Source organism: Magnolia sinica, chromosome 14 (assembly GCF_029962835.1).
Source record: "Magnolia sinica isolate HGM2019 chromosome 14, MsV1, whole genome shotgun sequence".
In the NCBI taxonomy this organism is placed as follows: Eukaryota; Viridiplantae; Streptophyta; class Magnoliopsida; order Magnoliales; family Magnoliaceae; genus Magnolia; species Magnolia sinica.
In genome coordinates this window covers 4,550,383-4,571,781 of record NC_080586.1, presented here as the reverse complement: position 1 = coordinate 4,571,781, position 21,399 = coordinate 4,550,383, and the positions used below count along the sequence as shown (strand labels likewise).

Below are 21,399 nucleotides of genomic sequence, written 5' to 3'. Positions count from 1 at the left end.
ACGCTTCCACAATGTTTGCAGAATTGCTGTGCTTTGTAGGATATGTTTGGTTGTTTTGGCTTTTAGTGTTATATCAGTGCCTTTTTAATGAAAGCTCTCGTTATCTCTGAAAAAAGAAATTAAGGCCAACCCATTAACTATTCAGTTATGGGCCATTTTGGTCTGGGCTTGGGCCTAAACATGTTGATTTGAGTTGGGCCCAATTAGTAAACAAATGTGGATTGTGTGGTGACCCTGCCACCACCAATCTCCTCTCTGTGTCTTGCTCAAGGTGGCACTTCACATTAAAAAAAAGAAAAAAAAAAAAAACCAACCAACCTTTAGGGCCTGTTTGGGAGTGTGGATTAGAAACTCTTGGATTCGAACCCCTCGATTTGAAACCCTCTTGTTGTGTTTGGCACCCTATATTAGAATCAACTCTAATCCAAAAGTAGCTATTCATAGTATATAGCTATTCATATATAGTATATCTGCAGCGGTTTGAATTTAATTACTAAATCAACTTTAATATCTCTAATTAGTGAACTTATGTAATTTTTGACACAATGGTTGTAATAAGCCTGTTGAAATATATACTTTGCCACAAAATGATGAAATTCCAAGTCTCGGATGGGCCGCAAGCACAAGATCATGTTCGAGTGACTAACTAACAAATTTTAACCGTCGATTTATATGAACAATGTTTGGGCGATGCTGATCATCGTATTAAAGTAATTATAGCAATGCAATTGACAATCTAATTATTTTAGGATGTCGTTAGTGGGCCATGTGTCCAATAAATTAATAGTCTAGTGATACACGTGTTACACATGCAACTGTGGGAATGGTTTTAGATGGAATCCAACGTCTCACCTTGGATATCAAACCTCCTGATTTGAAACCCCTGGATTTCAAACTCCCATTTACTTTATGGTGCTAAACAACTCGGGAGATTTCAAACCCCCTCAAATCCCCCCAAATCCATGGTGCCAAATGATCCCTTGAGCTATTTGGAGGCTATGTCTTCTTGCTGGTTTATGGTCGACATGGAATGCAAGGAATGATGGATGCTTTTGCAATGTTCGCAAAAGTGTCAAGTGGGTTACTAATAGTATTGGCTTATCTTTATCGAGTGAGCTGTGGCCAAGGGGTTGTTGGAAAATATGTAATTTTTCTTTTTTATTCTTTGTGGGCTGTGTTTCATTGTTTTTTTTTTGGCGCCATCTCAGTGGCTTTTTAGTTAAAGCTGTTGTTATCATTCAAAAATGAAATTAATCAGTGAGAATTTTCATGGTGTAGGCCAACCCATCAGTTATTATTCAATGGCAGGAATCTGTGGGCCCTGCTATGATGTTTGTGTTTTGTCCTGGTTTTATATTCATTTTGCCATTTCATTTTAGGTCATGAGATTGGAGCATATCCAAAGCTCGACTGAAGCACAACGTGAAGAAAAAATGAGGATAATTACCTCGATGTTAAAACCTTCTTAGGACGGGTCTACCATTTGTTTTCCATCAAACCTGTTTGTAAGGTTAATAGACATATCTACGAAGGGAAAACAAAAATATCAGCTTGACCCAAAACTTCTTTGGCACCTGAAAAGCTTTTAATCATAGGCCTTCAATCCCTTCCTTTTCCTGTGGTGTGGTCCACATTTACTTTCTATATGCTTCAATTTTGGGATCATGGCTTAAAATGAGTTGAAAAAATGGATGGACGGAGTAGATATAACACGTACATCATGGTTGGCCCCACAGAGTCCTACTACCACCGAGGTCGGTGGTGGCAGGGTAACCAAGCAATCCGCATGCTTGGAAATCTCTCCTGGGTGGACTGGGATTCCCTGCAAAAGGCTTTCGCAGGAATTCCAAGCTATGTGGGCCCCCACCTTGATGTTTATAACGTTCATCAATTTTGAAAGATCATTTTAGGATTTGTGCCAAAAAATAATCTAAATCCGTAACTTAAGTGTGCTGTACGTCAGGAAAACGTGTGTAGGTAAATTCCTACCGTTGAAAATTTCCCGATGTCCACCGTGATATTTATATACCATCCATACCGTTCATAAGGTCATTCTTACCGGGGTGAACTGAAATGATAAAAATTAGCCTGATTCAAAGTGTGTGTGTGTGTGTGTATATATATATATATTATTATAGTTATTTGATACTCTTGCAGAGTGTAATGCTTGATACACACGTGGCTTATATTAACTCAACTGTACATTGCCTAGTCACACTCCCAAAATTAGATTGTTTGAACAATCCTACCCTTTGATTCGTGGATACTTATTTGTTAAATTAGGACCATTTTTAAGCGTCCAATAACTGTCCACCCATCCGATAGTTAGATAATTAAATAATCTTAGCTTTTAGTTCTTGATATATATAAACCCGTGATTTGGGCAGTTTAGTTTATTTATTTGTATGCTATGAATGCAATTTCTAGGTAATTTTTAAGCGCTTGCGTATCAACCATCACATTGCCAGAGTATCAAAGCTTTTCTTATATACAGTAGTATGTTGAGCTTGGGCCTCGATGTGGGCCTTGTATTAATGTTTCAGTCTGGGCTGGCCTTCATCGGACCCAGACCCGGCGGCCAGGATTAATATGGACTCGACGGACGCGGATTGCGGCTGGGAACGGGCAGCAGCTTTGAGTGGCCACCGTGATGTATGGGTCTTATCTACACCGTCCATCCATTTTTTCGTATCATTTTAGGATGTAAAAACAAACCTGAGACATATACAACGCTCAAATGGACCACACCATAAGAAGCAGCTGTTATAATGATTCTCACCGTTCAAACTTTTCTAAGGTCCACCGTGATGTTTATTTTCCATCCAACCTATTCATAAAGTTACATAGGCCTGGATGAAGAGAAAATACAAATATCAACTTCATCCAAAACTTCTATGGCCCCCAAGAAGTTTTCAACGGTAAGGGTTTAATCCCCATTTTGTAGCCCGCTTGAGCTTGGATCTGCCTCATTTTTTAGGATTTTATACTAAAATGATATGAAAAAAATGAATGAACGGTGTGGATAAGACCCATACATCACGATGGCCACTCAAAGCTGCTGCCCGTTCCCAGCTGGAGGCCGGCGGGGGTAGGACGCAATCCGCGTCCAGACTCGACGGCAAAATCTGCAACGGAGCAGGAGGGTGTTTTGTTTTGGTAGGTAGCTTTCACAGATTGCAATGTGAGTTTGTCATATGTAAGTAAATTGTGGCAGGTCATATGCCGTATACGTGGCATGTATACTACCGTCGAAATATTCGGATCTTTTTGGGTGCAGAAGATTAGACTGAGGCCCATCACACGATCTTGCTAACCAGATTTCTCCTCTTAAATCCAGACCCTTGATTGTTACTTTTCTACGTTTCATTTGATGCCTGTCCAATGACTGGTGTTTCTCGTTTGACAATATCCTCAATAGGACCCACTACTTTGACGGCTCGGATTGACGGACATAAGACGCACGTGGGGTCGGTGAGGTTCTAGAAGTTGTTGAGTGGTAACAAACGCACAATATAGTAAGCGGCGTCTAGGGTTTTTGGTTTCGACGGAGTGTTTGGTAGTATACATCCCGACGTATTGAAAATTGCAGCAGGATGCGTTAGGGCTTTAGACGCTGGATTAGAGTTATTTTCAATGATCCAAAACGTTTATATGATGGGCCTATTCGGAAATGAGGAGCCCAGAAAATATTGAGATTAAAATTTTTATAGCCGTTGATTATTCTAAGAGTAAGTAAGAAGACCGTCCATATCGAAAGGAAAAACGTTGAATGACCAAGTTGTAAAAATATTTCAATTTCAGAGTTCTTGACTATTTGATAGCCGCAATTTAAGAATGAGTTCCATCAAATTAACGGTTTGGATCATTGAAAGGTGATCCCAGATCCAATGGTCCCTACGTTTCCTCTTGCAGTACATGGGGATGTATTTTAATACGGACCGTAGGCATTGCCCTCCCCACCTTTTCCTATCGTGGCGCGCTCTTGAGTTTTGGATCTGCTTCATTTTCGGCCATAGTTATTAACATTAGTTGGAAAAACGGATGAACGGATTGGATTTCTCACAAACATCACGGTGGGCCCCACATAGCTTTCTACCGCAGGCAATCGGCGTCCATGGAAAGCAACGGCATCGCAGGATCGGAATCCTCGGACGCGGATTGGCTACTCCCCCTGCCACCAGCCAATGGCTGATGGTCGGCGCTCTGTGGGCCCCAACATGATTTAGTGATTTATGTGTTTCATCCATGCCGTCTATCTATTTTTCCATGTCATTTTATATTATGAGACCAAAATTGAGGTATATATCAATCTCAATTGGACAACATTACAGGAAACAGTGTCGAATGAGCGTGGACCATTAAAAACCTTTTGGGGGCCATAAAAGTTCTGGATCAAGCTGATATTTGTTTTTTACCTTCATCTGTGCCTTTATGACCTAATTAACAGATTGGATGTCAAATAAACAGCACAGTGGGCCTTAGGAGGATTTTAATGCTGGATATCCAATTGCTATTGTTTTCCTATGGTGTGGTCCAACTGAGATTCATATACCTCTAAATTTTGGTATTAGATCTAAAATGATCTTTAAAAATGGATGAATGGAATGGATGAAACTCATACATCATGGTGGGTCTCACAGAGCACCGACCACCAGCCAGGGGGAGTATCCAATCCTTTCCCGTTTTACCCGGACCCGGACCCGGAGGACACGGATTTTCTGCAAAAAGCCTTCGCAGGAAGGTCCTGCACAAGGATGCTGTTTAGGGCCCACTACATACGTATGTGAGAAATCCATTCTGTCCATCAGTTTTTTGAGATCATTTTATAATTTTCGGTAAAAAAATGAGTTGGATACAACACTAAAGTGGGTCACACGAGAGGGAAAATTGGGGAAAGAAATTTTCACCGTTGAAACCTTCCTGGGTTCCACCTTAATTTTTTTCATACTATCCAAACTGTTTAAAATGTCATTCCCAATGGGATGAAGTGAAAAAACTAAAATTACAGCCTGATACAAAACATTTATGGCCATAAGAATGCTTCAACGGTGCTCACCGCATTCCCCCTGTTTCCCCTTGTATGGGTAACGTGAGTGTTGGATACAACCCATTTTTGGTTTCTAATACTAAAATGATCTGTTAAAACGGATGGACGGTATGGATTTCTCAAAAACATCTCTATGGGCCCCACTCAGCGTCCTTGCCCAGGAACTTCCCTGCCAAAGCCTTTAGCAGGAAATCCGCGTCTGTTTTACCCCCACGCGTAAAACATCCAAGAGCTGTCGCCCCATCAAGTTGTCTGTGTGAAATCCACACTGTCCATCGGGTGTTCACCTCAACGCTAGTTCCTTAAAACAAAAATCAGTTATAGAAACAACTTAGGTGGACCACACAAAATGGAACAATAAGGATCCGGTGCCAACCATAGCTTTGTGTGTGGGACCCAGTGGTGTGCATATCTCATCAAACCCTTCATTAGATTTGGATCACAAAAATGAGAGGAAGATACAAAATCATTCTTATCTAAAACTCAGGCGGGCCACACTGCTTGAACTTAGAGGTTTCTAGGCACAATTTTACATTGTTCCAATGGTTTGGATGATTTAAGTTTTATATCCAAATGATATTTTGTATCAATGGTGAAAATAATATTTATGACCTAATGAACGGAGTGGATTCCGAGTATAGAATATGGTGGGCCCAACAGAGTTTCAGTGTTTTACGCGCTGCATAAAAACTTGCTTTGTTGGCGATTCCAGTACGCCATCGCAGCTACCGTTCGGCGCTTCGTTTCCTCCGCTGAAGGAAACGTGTGATCAATCTGAACCATTCATCATATTCCATACAGCAAAAATTAGGTTAGTAAACTCATCAGTTGAATTTGGACCGTTGGACTTTGCTTTCTTATTTTTTTAAACCGGCCATTCTTCATACTCAAATATTACTTTCCTGATCAGCGGGCCTTTGTTTTTCTGCCGCGGAGCATGTTCACATTGCACACTTACTGATTGATGGACCAGATCTCTGACACGCGTACCATCCAACGGGGAACGATCAGGAGCTTTGAGTGGCCACTGTGATGTATGGGTCTTATCCACACCGTCCATCCATTTTTTCGTATCAGTTTAGGGTATAAGACCAAAAATGAGATAGACACCAGGCTCAATTGGACCACACCACAGGAAGCTGCTTTCAATAATATTCCCACCGTTGAAACTTTTATAGGGCCCATCGTGATGTTTATTAGCCATCCAACCCGTTCGTAAAGTTACGTATACCTGGATGAAGAGAAAACACAAATATCAGCTCCATCCAAAACTTCAGTAGTCCCCAAGAAGTTTTCAACGGTAGGAGTTTAATGCCCATTGTGTAGTCAACATATATCTTGGATTGCCTCAATTTTGAAATTATATCCCAAAATGATAAGAAAAAAATGAATGGACGGTGTGGATAGGACCCATATATTACGATGGCCACCCAAAGCGCCTGCCTGTTCCCAGCTAGAGAAGGGCGGGGGTTGGACGCAGTCCGCGTCCCGGTACAACACCTGTGCGTAAAACATCTAAGCTTGTAGGCCCACCATGTAAAATTCACTCCGTCCATCAGTTTCTGTTTTCGATTTGAGGTTTGTGTGGGGACCACCAAGTCTTATGTCTTTAATCGAACCCGTTAATCATGTGTAACTCACTAGGATTAAGTGAAAAGGAAAAAAAATATCATCATCCAAATATCCAGCGGGCCACACCACGTTAACTGAGAGGTTATAGTAGCAGTCTTATATTGTTCCCATTTTCATGTCCCATAATAACATATTGTGCTGTTATAACATTTTTTTACAGTTAAAATAATTAGGTCCACCTGATGGACGGAGTGGATTTACATATAAATCATGGTGGACCTCACAGAAGTGCGTAAAACAGGTGATGTAGACGATTCCGATACAATCAGACGAACGGAACGTCGTTTTCCTTTTTCGAGGACTAATGGGTCGTTTGGCACCTTGGATTGGAGGGGATTGGAGAGGATTAGAGGGGGTTTCAAATCCCCAGGGTTGTTTGGCAGCATAAAGCAACTGGGGATTGCCAATCCAGGGGGTTTCCAATCCCCTCTTTGAGGGGGTTTGTAATCCAAGGTGAGAGCTTGGATTACACCTAAAATCATTTGAATAGTTGCATGTATAAATGTATGTCACTGTACACTATTATTCTACTGGGCACATGGCCCACTAACGATGATCAGCACCGTCCAAACATTGTTCATGTAGATCAGCACCGTCCAAATATTGTCCAGCACCGTCCAAACATTGTCCATATCAATCAACGATTAAAAATCGTTGGTTAGTCACTCAGACATGATCTTATGCTTGCGGTCCATCTAAGACTTGGAATTTCATCACTTTTAGACAAAACATATATTTTAGCGGGCTTATCACAACCATAGTGTCAAAAATTATATATCTCACTAATTGGGGATATTAAAATTGATTTAGTAATTAAATTCAAACCCCCGTGAATATACCATGTATAGGTATTTTTGAATTAAAGTTGATTCACACTCAAGGGTACCAAACACACCAAGAGGATTGCCAATCCAGGGGGTTTCCAATCCTGGGGGTTGCGAATCCAGGGGGTTCCAAATCCACGCTCCCAAACAGGCCCTAAAGCGCGTGGGGGTAATCTCGATGTTTCTAAATTAGAGTAGGGGTAGAATTGTCATTTCCGAAACCTAAAAAGCCCCTCCGAAACGCTTTCAATTTCTCATTCGAGAATCTCTCTCTCTCTCTCTCTCTCTCTCTCTCTCTCCTTTTCAAGGCTCCCCTTCTCTCTCCTCTTTTTATCCCTTCTAGGGTTAGGGTTTTCGGGGGCGTTTTCTGCTTCAAATATGGTGCAGAAATCTGCCTCTTTTCTCAAGAAATCTCCCAAGTTTCTCATGGAAGTCTCTAACTCTTGCTTGGCATGAGTTAGGCCTTTTTTGGGTACTCTCTCTCTCTCTCTCTCTCTCTCTCTCTCTCTCTCTTTCTCTCCCTCTCTCTCTCTGAGTCGCAGATTGTAATTTTTTAGATAAAGATTGGATTTTTCCTTGTAATTTTTTGAATCCTGATCTGTGTTTTTTTATTTCCTGTAAGAATTTCCGAGTTTTCGAGGATTTTCTATCATTCTTTCAGTTGAAGATAGTATTTTTCTGACAAGTAGTGGGATTTTATGTCATTTGTTGAATAATGATCTAGGTTTTTCTTTTCACGTTAGAATTTCTGAGTTTTGACGTTCTTATACACATCTTTGATTTAAAGAGTATTTTTTGATAGATATTTTATTTCATTATGCGGATTTTATTTTATTTTTATTTTTATTTTATTTTATTTTATAAATAATTTCTGATATGGGTTTTCTGTTTCATGCAAGAATATCTGAGTTTGGAATGTTTAAAGATATAACTTTTCTTATAAATGTTTAAAGACTGGAGTTCTCTTCCTAATTGTTGAATTCTGATATGGGCTTTCAGTTTCATTTACGAATCATGGAGTTTTTGAGGTTTTATATTTTTACGAGTTGAAAATAGCACTATTTTTGGATAAAGACTGGAGTTTGGATTGTCCATTGTCGAATGCTAATCTTTGTGTTTCGTTTCTTTTAAGAGTTTCTGAGTTTATCCAGTTTCTACATCTTTCTTTGACTTGAAGATTTTTTTGAATTTGGGGTTTTTTAAATTTGCTGTATTGTTCTTGATTTTCTGTTTCATGCAAGAGTTTCCGATTTGTGAGGTTTTTATATCTTTCTTAGTTGGAGATAATCAGATAATATCTTCTTCTTCTTCTTCTTCTTTTGGATTAGAATGGCTTTAATGTAATTTGCTGGTATTTATAAGAAAGGTAATTTGTTGAATTCTGCTCTGCCTATTGTGTTTCTGTATGAATATTTCAGTTTTTTTTTTTTGTAGTAGTTTTTGGTTTTTCATTTGAGTTACATTATTTTTATATGGATAAAGAGTGGGTTTTTGTAGTAGTTTGTTGAATTCTGTTTTGGGTTTCATATTGTGAGGTTTTTCTGGTTACAGAATTGATTTCTGTCAAATCATGTTTATGTTTTTTTTATTTTTCTGAATATTGGATTTTCTAATTTTTTTGTTGAACATGTTCCGGCTTGTGTTTTGCATTAAAATTCTTTTAGTTTTAAGGGTCTCTTTGCTTCTTTTTTTCTTTTTTGCTTTTTTGCTAAGCCCTTTTTCATTGTATAAGGATTTCTATTTCATATTATCTTCTGGAGTTAAAACATCTCTTATTTTTTAGTTAAATATACTAATATTTTTTATAATTTATTTCTGTTCTCGGTTGAATTCTGTTCATTTTTGTCTTTTACTGTTTAATATGTTGGAATTTTGGATTTCCAGGCTTTTCTGATGTTTGAGTTGTAGTTTTGTGGAGGTGCTTAGCTGAATTGACTTTTGAAGTTTGTGTGTTGACCGTTTTCCCATCGGGAATTTGTTTGCAAATGGTTCTGTTTTGCATCAAAAACAATGTTTTTATTATAAGTATGGTTCTTCCATATCTTGTTGCATTTGGTTTTAGGCTTCGCGTCTCGTGTGAGAATTTTCAAGGTTCTAAATTTTAGTGCTCTCATGATATGATTCAGATTGTTGTTTGAGAATAACTCGGGATTGGTTACTAAAGCTCTTTACTTGATCACTTTTATTGGTGGGGGATAAGTTTGTGGTTTCGATACCTTCACTTCGAAGTTGTCTTTACTACAATTGTATTATCTAGTCAAACTCTGTTTAGATATCTGTTTCATGTGAGAATTCCAAAACATCTTAAGTTCATTTGGATGGATGTGAGAATTCCAAAACATCTTAAGTTCATTTGGATGGATGTGAGAATTCCAAAACATCTTAAGTTCATTTGGATGGATGTGAGAATTCCAAAATATCTTAAGTTCATTTGGATGGAGAATGAGTTTACTTTTTTGTTGAACTGCTACTCGAGGAGTTGAGGGCTGTGCACTCATGATTGGATTGTCTTCCAGCAGTAATTTGTTCGTAATTGTTGGAACTTGTCTATTAGATTTTTCTCTTTTTATCCATTTCTTCTCCTCTTGTTGCTGAGTTTTTGCGGATTAAGTGGTCTGATTGTTAAAATTATGAAGCTTGGGATAGCTTTTGGAGAATTCAAGAGGGTTCTTCATTGATACAGGTAGTCCAAGTGTTGTGTTTCCCCTCTTTTTTTGGTTGTTCAGATTGACCCGGTTACAATTTTGTTATAGCTGAATTGGTTGCTTGCTTCAGTTGATGGAGGATTAGTAAATAATTAAAGAATGTTTGATTAGTTCTATATCATTTGATGTTTTCTTTTTGAATTTTGCTCAATTGCTTGTTGTTAGGGTTGGAGTTGTGCACCTTTCTCTGCTAAAATTTAAAAGCTTCATTTCAGTGAAATGCACAATGAATTCTGTAAATACTAAATAGGCTCTTATATTGTCTGGTTTCTTGTGAACAATGTTACAAAGAGAACTTATCAAAAACACAGTTGGATTTTACTTTTCTTTTATATTGATCATTCCCTGTAATTCAACTACTTTGACATGCCTAGTCAATTTCAGACAGAAAAGAAAAGCCATTATACTGGGTGGTGCTTTATTGTAGACATGTCAATTGCTTCTCATATTTGTATCCTGTCTTCCATACAGGGGGGGCAGTGCCAGTATGGAAAGGTACAATGGTTCGGAACATAGAACTACAGAAACATACATGGTAATTCCTTAGTTGTTTTGTGATTTTATAATTATCATATACTCAAAACTGTTCTACCAAGTATTGAGCATCAAATTACCTTTCAAAATAATAATAATAATAATAATAAATTGTTGAGAGTTGAATTGTAAAATCCAATATTAAATTACAGGTTCTAACTCTCTTTCCTGAAAAATGAAGAGTAGAAATAACCAAATCAACCTTATTCTAACATCCCACAGAACGAACTTGTAATGAACTGTATCAAGCATGCACTTCCACAAAAAAAAAAACGAAGGTAATTCCAGTTCATTGTTAGTCAGACCGGACATTGCCAGTCAGTTATAGCAGGTCACTTGCAGGCAATTCCAGTTCACCACCCTTTCAGAAGGTAAAACTGACTTAAAAGGCATTAACAATCATTAGCCTCAGTGGCCATTTCATATTTTTAAGTTGATTTAGAGACCGCTGCTCCTCTTATTAGGATTTGTTAATATTGTTTATGTCATTGCACATTATACAATTTTGGCGACACGTTTATGTTCTATTGAGTTAGTGATTATGGTTCACACTTCTTGGCTTTTAGATACAAGGTACCAATCCGCACCCACATTTAACAGCAACTCCACCACTTGAAGAAATTGGTGTCATGGATAACGAAGTGGCACCCGAGTTCCTTGTTGACCAGGGCCCATACTATCCTGCGGCTGCCAACTATTATGGATATTACTGTACAGGTAAAGTTTCAAACTTGTGGCTGTTCAATCTATAATTATGTCCTTTTTCAGAATACAACCGTTCTAATACTCAGCTGTGGCTCAACCTTGCATTTGTTGGCTATGTGTCTTTAGGATTTGAATCACCCAGTGAATGGGATGACCACCATAGGTTTTTTGGGTTAGATGGTCCAGATCTCCATTACACGGTAAGCTTGAATTCTAGTTCTGTGACCGAAACTACTTATGGACCACCAGCTATTGTTTCTTATTGTTTGTCCCTTTATTTTCTTCTTGCAGGGTTTGCAAACTGAAGGTTTGCCTTATGTATATTACACACCTAGCTATGGCTATGCACAGTCTCCTTACAACCCTTACAATCCTTACATACCTGGTGCTGTTGTCGGAGTCGATGGCCCGTTCGTTGGAGCACAACAGTATTACACTGGCCCCAGTTATCAGCACCCCATTTCATCGCCAGCTTATTTCCCAATCATTGTCCAGCCTAGACCTGATATGGTCCCAAATACTGCACTTGACCCTACATTAGTAACTTTGGGGGCGTCAAGTGCTAGTATAACTGATGGTACAGGTTTGAAGCATGTCCTTCCATCAACATCCATGCCTCCTAGGGCTGGCTCAAGAGATGTGAGGGTTGAGCCCTCGCGGGCTGCTTCCCATCAGATACATTCTTCAGTTAAAATATCTGAAGGATCACAGTCTAATTTGGCACCGAGTAAGCAGCCTGCATCACATGGGACTAATACCTCCAGCAGTATCCCAAATCCAACCTCTTCGCATGTTACCCAGGTATGTGTTTTTAAATTTTATTTTTTATTTTTTAAATTATTCACAGAAATGCCTGCTGCCTGTTCCTATTTTTGTGAACAAATTGAGGTAGCCCACCCCAAATATCTTTTGTTGAGTCCTATGCCCATGAAATAAATGAACTGCGCTTCTCACAGTTTTGCATGTTTGTGAAATTCAGGACATTTTGCCTCAGTTCTTCTGGATTAGTTTGTTTTTTTTTTTTATATTATAATTATTATTACATTTGAACTAGTTTACATGATTCAGAGTCTAATGCCCTGACCACAAGGCCATGGAACCTTCTCGTTCTTTTAGCATAGCTATGTTTTGGGTGCTTTCCCTAAATAGAGCTGCTGAAGCCTTGTTTATGGATGGATTTGGTTGATTCTTGCTAAAAACATGTGCCGAAATGCAATAACCTATTATTTTTTAATGATGTGCATGCAGGGTAGAAGTGCTTCTGGTTCGGTTCAAGTGGCAGATCCGTCGTCATTTGGAAGAGTTTCATCTGTCCGTAACCCATTAAAAGTTACTCTACCACCAAATACTAGTATTGCTGATTTTGGATCCAATGCCCATGGATGGGCTGCCGTAGATAAGCTTAGACCAAGGCTGCAATTTGGTGGCGGAGTCCTTAACAATGGAAATGGAAGCCCCGATGTGCTTGGTGAGCAGAATCGTGGCCCCAGAACAAACAGGTTAAAGAGTCCATGGACATCATCCATTTCTGTTAAAGCCTACACAACAAAGGCCGGCGCTAGTAATGCCCAGGGAAACATTGTTATTTACGCTGATCACTACAATAGGGAGGATTTCCCAATTAACTATCCGAATGCCAAGTTCTTCGTGATCAAATCATATAGCGAGGATGATGTGCATAAGAGCATTAAATACAGCGTGTGGTCGAGCACACCCAGTGGGAACAAGAGGCTTGACAGTGCTTATGAAGACGCACAGAGAATATCTGGGGGAAGGCCAGGGAACTGTCCCATCTTTCTCTTCTTCTCTGTGAGTGGCCAATTTTCCAACATTTTCTTTCTCTAACATCTCCCTTTTTTTTTTCCTGGGTTTTTTCTAATCTGAAGTTTGTATCCCAATGCAGGTTAATGCAAGTGGGCAATTTTGTGGTGTCGCGGAGATGACTGGGCCTGTTGACTTCCAGAAGGACATGTACTTCTGGCAGCAAGATAAATGGAATGGTAGCTTCCCCGTTAAGTGGCACATAATAAAAGATGTACCGAACGCTAATTTCCGGCACATCATATTAGAGAACAATGAAAATAAGCCAGTGACTAATAGCAGAGATACGCAAGAGGTAATTGGCTTTTTTTGGGTCCCCCCTCTTTTTCTCTCTCATAAATATGAGATTCATGATTGATGATCTAATTGCAAGGCGAGGATTGTGTGTGAGGATTAAACATTTCATTCTTGATCTCCTACAGCCATTTAGTGAATTTAGTTGGTTATGTTGTGATCCTAAAAACCTTTTTTTTTTTTTTTTTGCACAGATAAGATACATTCAAGGCATGGATATGCTCAACATATTCAAAAACCATTCATCGAAGACTTCTATACTCGATGATTTTATGTACTACGAAGATCGCCAGAAGCTTATGCAGGAGGAAAAATCCCGGCTACTTGGTAAAACCTATGATACTTTCTTTTTACCCACATTTGTTCTTTCCACCGCACCGAATGGCAATGTCAACCAGCCTTCCAAGGCGACAGATGAAAAACCCACAAAGCCCAACAATTTGAGCAGCTCGGGGAAGATGGCCCCAAGTGATGAGCAGGTTGCCTTGAAGCTTGATACTGCCAATTCACCAAGTAGTGAGAAGGACACCAAGCACGGTGCCATGGAAGATGTGAATGATGTCATCAAGATTGGTTCTCTCTCTATCGATTCTAAGGATTCAAAGAAGGCAGGCAATGCTAACAAGCCAGGGCACGTGACTGGAGGCACCGCTGCGCCCATTGATGTTGTCACCGTAGGTTCGATGCCTGTCAAGGTTAATGGGTTTGGTGAGTCTTCCTCCGGTATTTTAACTGTGGGGTCTATTCCCATTGACCCAAAATCAGTAAAGCTTAATAAGCAAGGTGTTTTTGCCAGTGATGCCCGTTGAAGCAGAGTAATCACATAATCATCCTCAGTAATCCAATCACTGAAGTTGGTATGGATCGGAACTTCTATGAGATGAGGTTGGTGCAGGCCCTGCTAAATGATTTCTCCAGTTCTACAATGACCCAATTGTACCATACTTCTGTTACTAGGTTATATTGCTAGATCAGTTGGAATGCCCCCCATTAAAAGATTTGGGTTTTCTTGGTCTTTTTCTATTTATTTCCGCAGCGGCTGAAACTGTCCTACTGGTGGGTAATATTTGCTGTTACTCTGTTTGGGCCTCTCTTCTGTTTTGGGGTTCGTGGGGATTCTTTATGTTGATGCTGACATTTACTTGAAGGTTCACAGGTTGTAAGGGTTTTTATTTTTATTTTTATTTTTTTTGGTTTTTTTTTTTTTCATCCATAGATTCAAATACAGATAGAAATTTTCTTTTTTGGATTACTGGCAAATTGAATTCCTTGTCTATGTCTTCAACATCTGCCTCTCATTTCTATTAGCTACCATGTAAATTTTACATAGAATGCTCTTGATAGCAAATGAGAGGCTTGCAGATTGTTGTTGTTTCCTTCTTGCTGTCATAGCCTGTTTTTGCATTATCTGGTTTCTGGAATTTTGCTGTGCCTTGAGTGCTTCCGGCCGGCCCCACATACTGCCCCAATCAATCAGGTTATCTCCACACTGTTTCTAGATGTAATGGCTCCCCCAAAAAAAGGCAGTTGCTTGCGTTAGGTGGGCCAGTGCCTAAAACAACTTGATGTGTAGAGAAGGAAATCGTTTTAGCTGTGACTTGTGGATTCAAACGCCCTGATTTTTTGAGGCAGAACATGTGATCAGTATCTCACACGTGTTTGTGCTTGAATGGGCGCACCAAACCTCCAGAAACAGAGGGAGTGATTTGTTAAATGTTGGGATGGCGATGGGTTATCCAACTATTCTAATCCTTCTTGGGTTGTTGGTGGATGGAGACGTTGAATCTTTTTTGGCAGTTAGTAATCAAAGGACAGGATCGCACAACATCCTCGCTGTTCTTGTTGGAGGGGTAGTTTCGCCATATCAATTTTATGGGTTGTTGTGAATTGCAGTGAAAGGGCAGGTCTTTGGAAAGCAACATGCTCGCCATTTTTTTGAAAGTTGGGCATTTTTCGGGTTCGGATAGAGCACGCAACTCACGTGATAGTGCTGGTTCGATGTTTGATGGCACGTGTCAGAGATCTCGGCCATTTATTAGGTGATGCGAAACTGGAAATGTACTGTATACCAAAATCTAGGTTAGTAGTAATATTCATCAAGTGAGCCACACGTATGTTGAATTGCCCGGATCTGATCCTTGCTATCCAACAGCCATTTTGGTGCATTTTTTCTTCCTTTTAGTGGACTTTCTTTCTAATCATATTCCTAATATCTTATCCCTAAGAGAAGGTTTGAAAAGTTTTTTTTTTTTTTTTTTGAAATTTTATTTTTAAAACCTGAATTAGAACGGATGATCGGGCCAGTTTGGACAAGAGCTGGCACTGTGGGGCCTACTGATATGTATGTGCTTTATACACATTGTCCATCCGTTTTATCAGCTCATTTTAGGCGTGAGCCGGAAATTGAAGTATATCCATAGCTCAAATGAACCACACCACAGGAAACAGTGGGGACGATGATGTCTACCGTTGAAACCTTCCTAGGGCCCACAGTGATGGTTATTTGTTATCTAAACTGTTCACAAGTTCATACAGGCATGGATGAAGGGAAAACACAAATATCAGCTTGATCGAAAACTTCCTACGGTAGGTGTTGAATTCTTCCCACTGTTTCCTATGGTGTGGTCCACCTGAACTTCAGATATGCTTCAATTTTGGTCTCACATCCTAAAATGAACTGATAAAACGGATGAACAGTGTGGATAAGACATACATCACGGTGGGACCCACAGTTTGCGTAGTACGCAATCCGTGTCCTGGCCAAAGTCGGTCAATGGCTTTTTAAAAAGAATGTACTGACAGACGGTTTAGTTCAAACCTAAAACTCGTACTTCGCAGCCCTAAACGGGTAGACAGGACCAGCCTGTTTTGGGCTACTTTCCTTTTTGAACCTTCTGTCAACGGTGCCAGCAGTGTTAACATGTGATCTTTGCCATGACATTAAAGTACCATATGAAACCATGCTTCATATATCCTTCATTCAGGTGGGCCCTACAGATGATCATCTACACCGTTGGTTGCAATTTCTGCTGCTAAAATTGGAATAGACACAAGAAAAAAGAAAAAAAAAGCAATGGTAGTTTCTTAAATATGGTAGACATAAAAACATAAATGATATTTAGGGGTTGTTTGATTTTTCCATTCATCCAAATACCAATAAATGCTAGTAAATAGTTAAGCGTTGTTATTTACTTTGGTTAGTTTGAAAGTAAGTGATATTTCCACCTTGAAACTCAGTCCATAAATGCTGACTGTGGTGTATGTGACATATCCATGCCATCCATCTATTTTACCTAAATATTTTAAGGCATGTGCTAAAAAGCGAGGTATATCCAAAGCTCAAGTGGGCCACACTATAAAAAATCGTGATCATAAAAGATTTTTAACATTAGGTATTCAACCAACTGTTTCATGCAGTGTGGCAGACTTGAACTTTGGATCTGCCTCAATTTTGGGTTTATACGCTGAAATCAACTCTCAAAATGGATGGACGTATGTGGATAAATTATATATATTACAGTAGGCTTTATATAAATTTAGAAAACAAGCGGTCATTATCAATTTAGAAAAAATTGATAAAATTAGATCCATAATCAAATATTATCCATTTACGGACATTTATATAATGAGTGAATTGAAAAACAAATAGACGAATTAGCTGAATAGTCCACCTAACTTATGATGGGCCATTAGTCAATAACACTAATAATCGTCACCCTTGAATTGGATGATTATTAAGGATTAGAAGTTTTAGTGGGCAATTAGTCAATAACACTAATAATTCCCATTAGTGGACCACATAATGGGAATTAAACACCTAGTGTTGAAAACTTCTTGAGTCTATAGAAGTTTTAGAGCATGGTGATATTTGTGTTTTCCTTCGTTAAGGTCCATATCACCTTACGAACAAGTTGGATGGCAATTAATCATTACAGTGGACCTAGGGAGGCTTTAGCAGTTATTTCGTTATCATCGTTGCTCCCCGCGGTGTGGTCAACCTACTTTATTTTTTGATTTATAACTGAAACGGTTTGACAAGATAAATGAATGGTATAGATCAAACCAATACATCCTGGTAGGGCCTCAGAGCTACTTCCCGTCCCAACTTGAAGGGACCATAGTAGCACCCAATTCTAGTCCAGGGATTGAATCCAGATCCAGTGTTAGCTATAAATTGGAATTTTTTGTTTGGTGCAATGTGATTGGGTCATGTCATCGTAGACTATCATCATATATTACATTTAATGCAGAAGTGGTGATGAATAATGTAAACCAATCACAATGCATTAAAATAGAGTTTTCTGTTGGCAGCAAGCAAATGATCTGAATTTTGACTAATGAGATTGGGTTGTAACACCAACCCTACAGTGTTAGGTGGTGGAAAAGCTCTGTAGCCCCACTAGGATGCATATGTTTTATCCACACTATTTATCCATTTTTTCAGCTTATTTTAGGGTATGAACCTAAAAATGAAGTAGACAACATTGAGGGATCAAGTCCTTCCTAATGTGGTGGACTAGGATCTAAGGAGTCTCAACATGAGGTCTTCGGTTCAAGACCCATAGGTGGTGAAATCCCGCTACAGCGTGCGTGGGTATGTGTGTCGGTTGCGTGTGTTAAAGAAGAAAAGAAAAGAAAAGAAAAAAGAAAAAAGTAGACCACACTGATATTTATGGTGACTTTATCAACGGGTAGGATGGCGGTGGGCCTTTAAGAAGTTTTCATGCATGAGTATTATCCACTCTGTTCATTCATTTTTATTTATCATTTTAGTATATGAGTCCAAAAATGAGGCAGATACAAGGTGCAAGTGGACTACACTAGAGGAAGCAATGGTGATAATGACAACCATTGTTGAAATCTTCCTAAGGTCCACCATGATGTTTATTTGCCATCCAACTTACTCATTAGGTCACATAGACGTGGATAAAGGGAGGACACAAATGTTGGCTTAATCCAAAACATGTGGCCCTTAAGAAATTCAAGTGTTTGTAGATTAGCTTATTTTACAACTCTCTATGTAGGGTTCCTTTGGTGTGTGTAAAACATTTAATGCCTTTATAAGGGTTGTCACATAATTAGGGTTGTAAATGGTTCATATATTGCCATGTTTGTGTCCAACTTGTTTAGAAGTCGGATAAACAAGTAATCTTATTTTAAAAAAAACTAATGTAATGAAAAGCACTTGTATCCAAGTCTAAATGCATGAAGTCTTAAAATACAAGTGTTTTATTTTGGCCTTTCAAAAAAAAATAAAATACAAATTTTATTTTGATTTTCGAAAAACAACGAAGACGTTTTATTTTGTAGTAGTGTGAATTTAGCCCCACATTAGATAGTTAATGAGAAAAACTTAAATTTATAATAAAAGAATTTTGCATAGGGCTTAGGCCCTTCCGGGGGGGCATATAAATTTGGTTGTTTAAGAGACTCTGCCAACGACCCCAATCTCAGTTAAGAACCACATGCACCTAGTTGGGTTATGGCTTGGTATGGTCCAAGCGTTTTTTGAAGTCCCGTTTTGCAACGGTTGACTAAAATAGTAATTTGTTTTGAATTTTTGAGCAGAGCTAGAAAATAAAAAGTTTTATTTTTCAAAAAACCCAACTGCCATGATTGTTGGCCGAAGTGCATACACACTTATATGAGGCAACCTTTGAAGTTGGTATAAAAGACTTCTCTAGTTATGAATTTCACAATTAATTTAATTTTTTGGCTCTCTTTTTCATTTAAAATCTTTCAAACGGTTTCTTTTGATTCATCTAGTTCAACCTTCAAGTTAGACATACAATGACAGTTAGAGTCTTCGTACATCGAGTGCATCGGTGTGTTGAGATAATATTCGGGAGTATCTTAAATGTTGATTGTCTAGTATGTGAAAATTATCTAGAAGATGGCAAATCAATTTCAAGCCGAGTGACTTTTGTCGCACCTAAAATCAAATAAGTTTTTTATATCCTTGCTTATTCAAAATTTTAATTTTATTTCAATCTTTTATATAATTTTTAAAAAAAAATGAATTTTCATAATTACGGATTTATAGATCCAAAATTCTTATAACAAGTGCGGCTAAGATCCAAAACCCAGGGCATGTTGATTTATACCGTCAACATTATTAGCCTCGCAACATATATAACATGGGCTATTTTTATTTTTATTTTCTATCTATTAATCTATTGCTATTATTATTTAATATTTTATTTAAAAATATTATGAAAATATTTATCCACTTGATTATCTTAATAAGTTCAAGGACTGTATCGTTGAAAGCATATGTATTCATTTACACAAATATATGCATATTCATATACAACATTGTTAGTCTTAAAAAATAAAGATATAACAAAAATTCAAAATAATAAGTAGAAATAATAACAGAAGAATTTGAAGAGCTGATATATGTCATAATCGTTGTCTTCAAGATAGATTTGCCCTCATATAAAGATTTCAAATGCAATGGGTTCGAACAAGTCTGCCCATGAAATACAGCATCTCTCCTTCAAGATGAACGGCGTCGATCAGATACACTCTCGTTCTCTACCATATGAATTCAAGAATGCTTATACCGATTTGACCATAGAGAATACAAAAGGGAAACCAAAGAATAGAAAAAAATTTTAAATAAAATTTACAATAGAGAGGAGATAACTTTATTTATAAGTAGGTAACCGTTGGAGCTTGAGGAGCATGTGAGCAACGTATTAAATGCATGTTGGCGCATGATGGCTCATTAATTTTAGGTAAGTGTAAAATGGATCTTTATCTTCTTATGCATGAATACAAAATATATGATGAGAAAACCAAAAATGTCCAATCAAAGACACCTCGCTATGTCCATGGCTGCGCACACATGCGTACAAGGTTCCTCTTATGATATACTCTTGTTTTCCAGTACAAATGATTAGTAACGGATTTTAATTTAAATCCTTAATTTTCTTAAAAACTTTTTAACGTGAGATAAAATTAAGAAACATTAGATTAGAAATCTTTCTTTTAAAACCCTTTTAATTTAAGAAACATTATATTACCTATTTTAAAACTTTAGATTACAAACAATACATATATACGCACTTGCATTGAAAGCTTTACAGAAAATATATATGTACGACTACATTTAAAGTTGTATGCTCAAGGTGTTGAAAATGAAATTTGCTATCTAATTTAAAAGTGACGCAGGGATGAACGTGATGAGGATAACTACTCCGAATCCACGGAGCTTCTCTGGACTCCTCACAGAGACTTCTCGAATCCACGAGGAAAGAAAGCAGAAAATAGAAATAAATTCTAATAAATTCGAAATTGATTAATTCATTATTAAAAATGAGTTCACAACCCTTTAAATAGGGGTACCAAGCAATAAGAAAGAAATCAGAAGCAAACTAAAATTAAAACTCCTATAAATTCGCAACTTACTATAAATAGTAAATTTACTATTTATAGTAAGTTTCATATGTGGCTTAACTACGTTATTCTCCTAATTATTCTAAGCACTTTTCATGTTGGACACAACTCCTAAAACTCAACGAATAAAGAGTTATAATCAAACTAAAACTTACTATTTATAGTAAAAACGGAATTAAACATGGAATTTCACCGTCAATAGGATGAAATCTCGCAAATTTCGGCATGGGCAACCTGGCATAGCCAGGTTGGTTGGCTAAATTAGCTCGTTCTATCCCAAAATCATATATGGTACGTCGAGTAACTCATTTCGGTTTGCGAGATATGCCTATTTTATGGTTCTGACGGTCTTGATGATTTCTGTCTTTGATCGGGACTTCTCTGATCCATCTTAGACATGAAAGTGTCTATGACCCTCTCTACATTAGTCTCCTCC

General features: G+C 38.1%; 1 protein-coding gene across 4 annotated transcripts; it reads left to right on the top strand.

Annotated features, from left to right (window-relative positions):
* Positions 1–7,769: 7,769 nt before the first annotated feature.
* LOC131224766 (YTH domain-containing protein ECT4) lies at positions 7,770–14,806 on the top strand. 4 transcript variants are annotated; one of them, XM_058220113.1, is made up of 9 exons: positions 7,770–7,975; positions 10,140–10,186; positions 10,680–10,743; positions 11,309–11,459; positions 11,574–11,647; positions 11,739–12,248; positions 12,696–13,256; positions 13,351–13,563; positions 13,757–14,806. In XM_058220113.1, the coding sequence occupies exons 3-9, from the start codon at positions 10,696–10,698 to the stop codon at positions 14,369–14,371; spliced, it is 2,172 nt and encodes a 723-aa protein (XP_058076096.1). In that variant the 5' UTR covers positions 7,770–7,975; positions 10,140–10,186; positions 10,680–10,695; the 3' UTR covers positions 14,372–14,806. The 4 variants fall into 4 exon arrangements, with proteins under 4 accessions (XP_058076096.1, XP_058076095.1, XP_058076098.1 ...); XM_058220112.1 differs by lacking the exon at positions 10,140–10,186; XM_058220115.1 differs by lacking the exon at positions 10,680–10,743.
* Positions 14,807–21,399: the final 6,593 nt, after the last annotated feature.

What these genes read in the sequence shown, in the direction of transcription:
- LOC131224766 (XM_058220112.1), top strand. Translation starts at nt 10,696, where the DNA reads ATGGAAAGGTACAATGGTTCGGAACATAGAACTACAGAAACATACATG. An exon ending in GAACTACAGAAACATACATG is followed by an intron (nt 10,744 to 11,308) that starts GTAATTCCTTAG and finishes CTTGGCTTTTAG; the next exon opens with ATACAAGGTACCAATCCGCA. An exon ending in CCTCTTCGCATGTTACCCAG is followed by an intron (nt 12,249 to 12,695) that starts GTATGTGTTTTT and finishes ATGTGCATGCAG; the next exon opens with GGTAGAAGTGCTTCTGGTTC.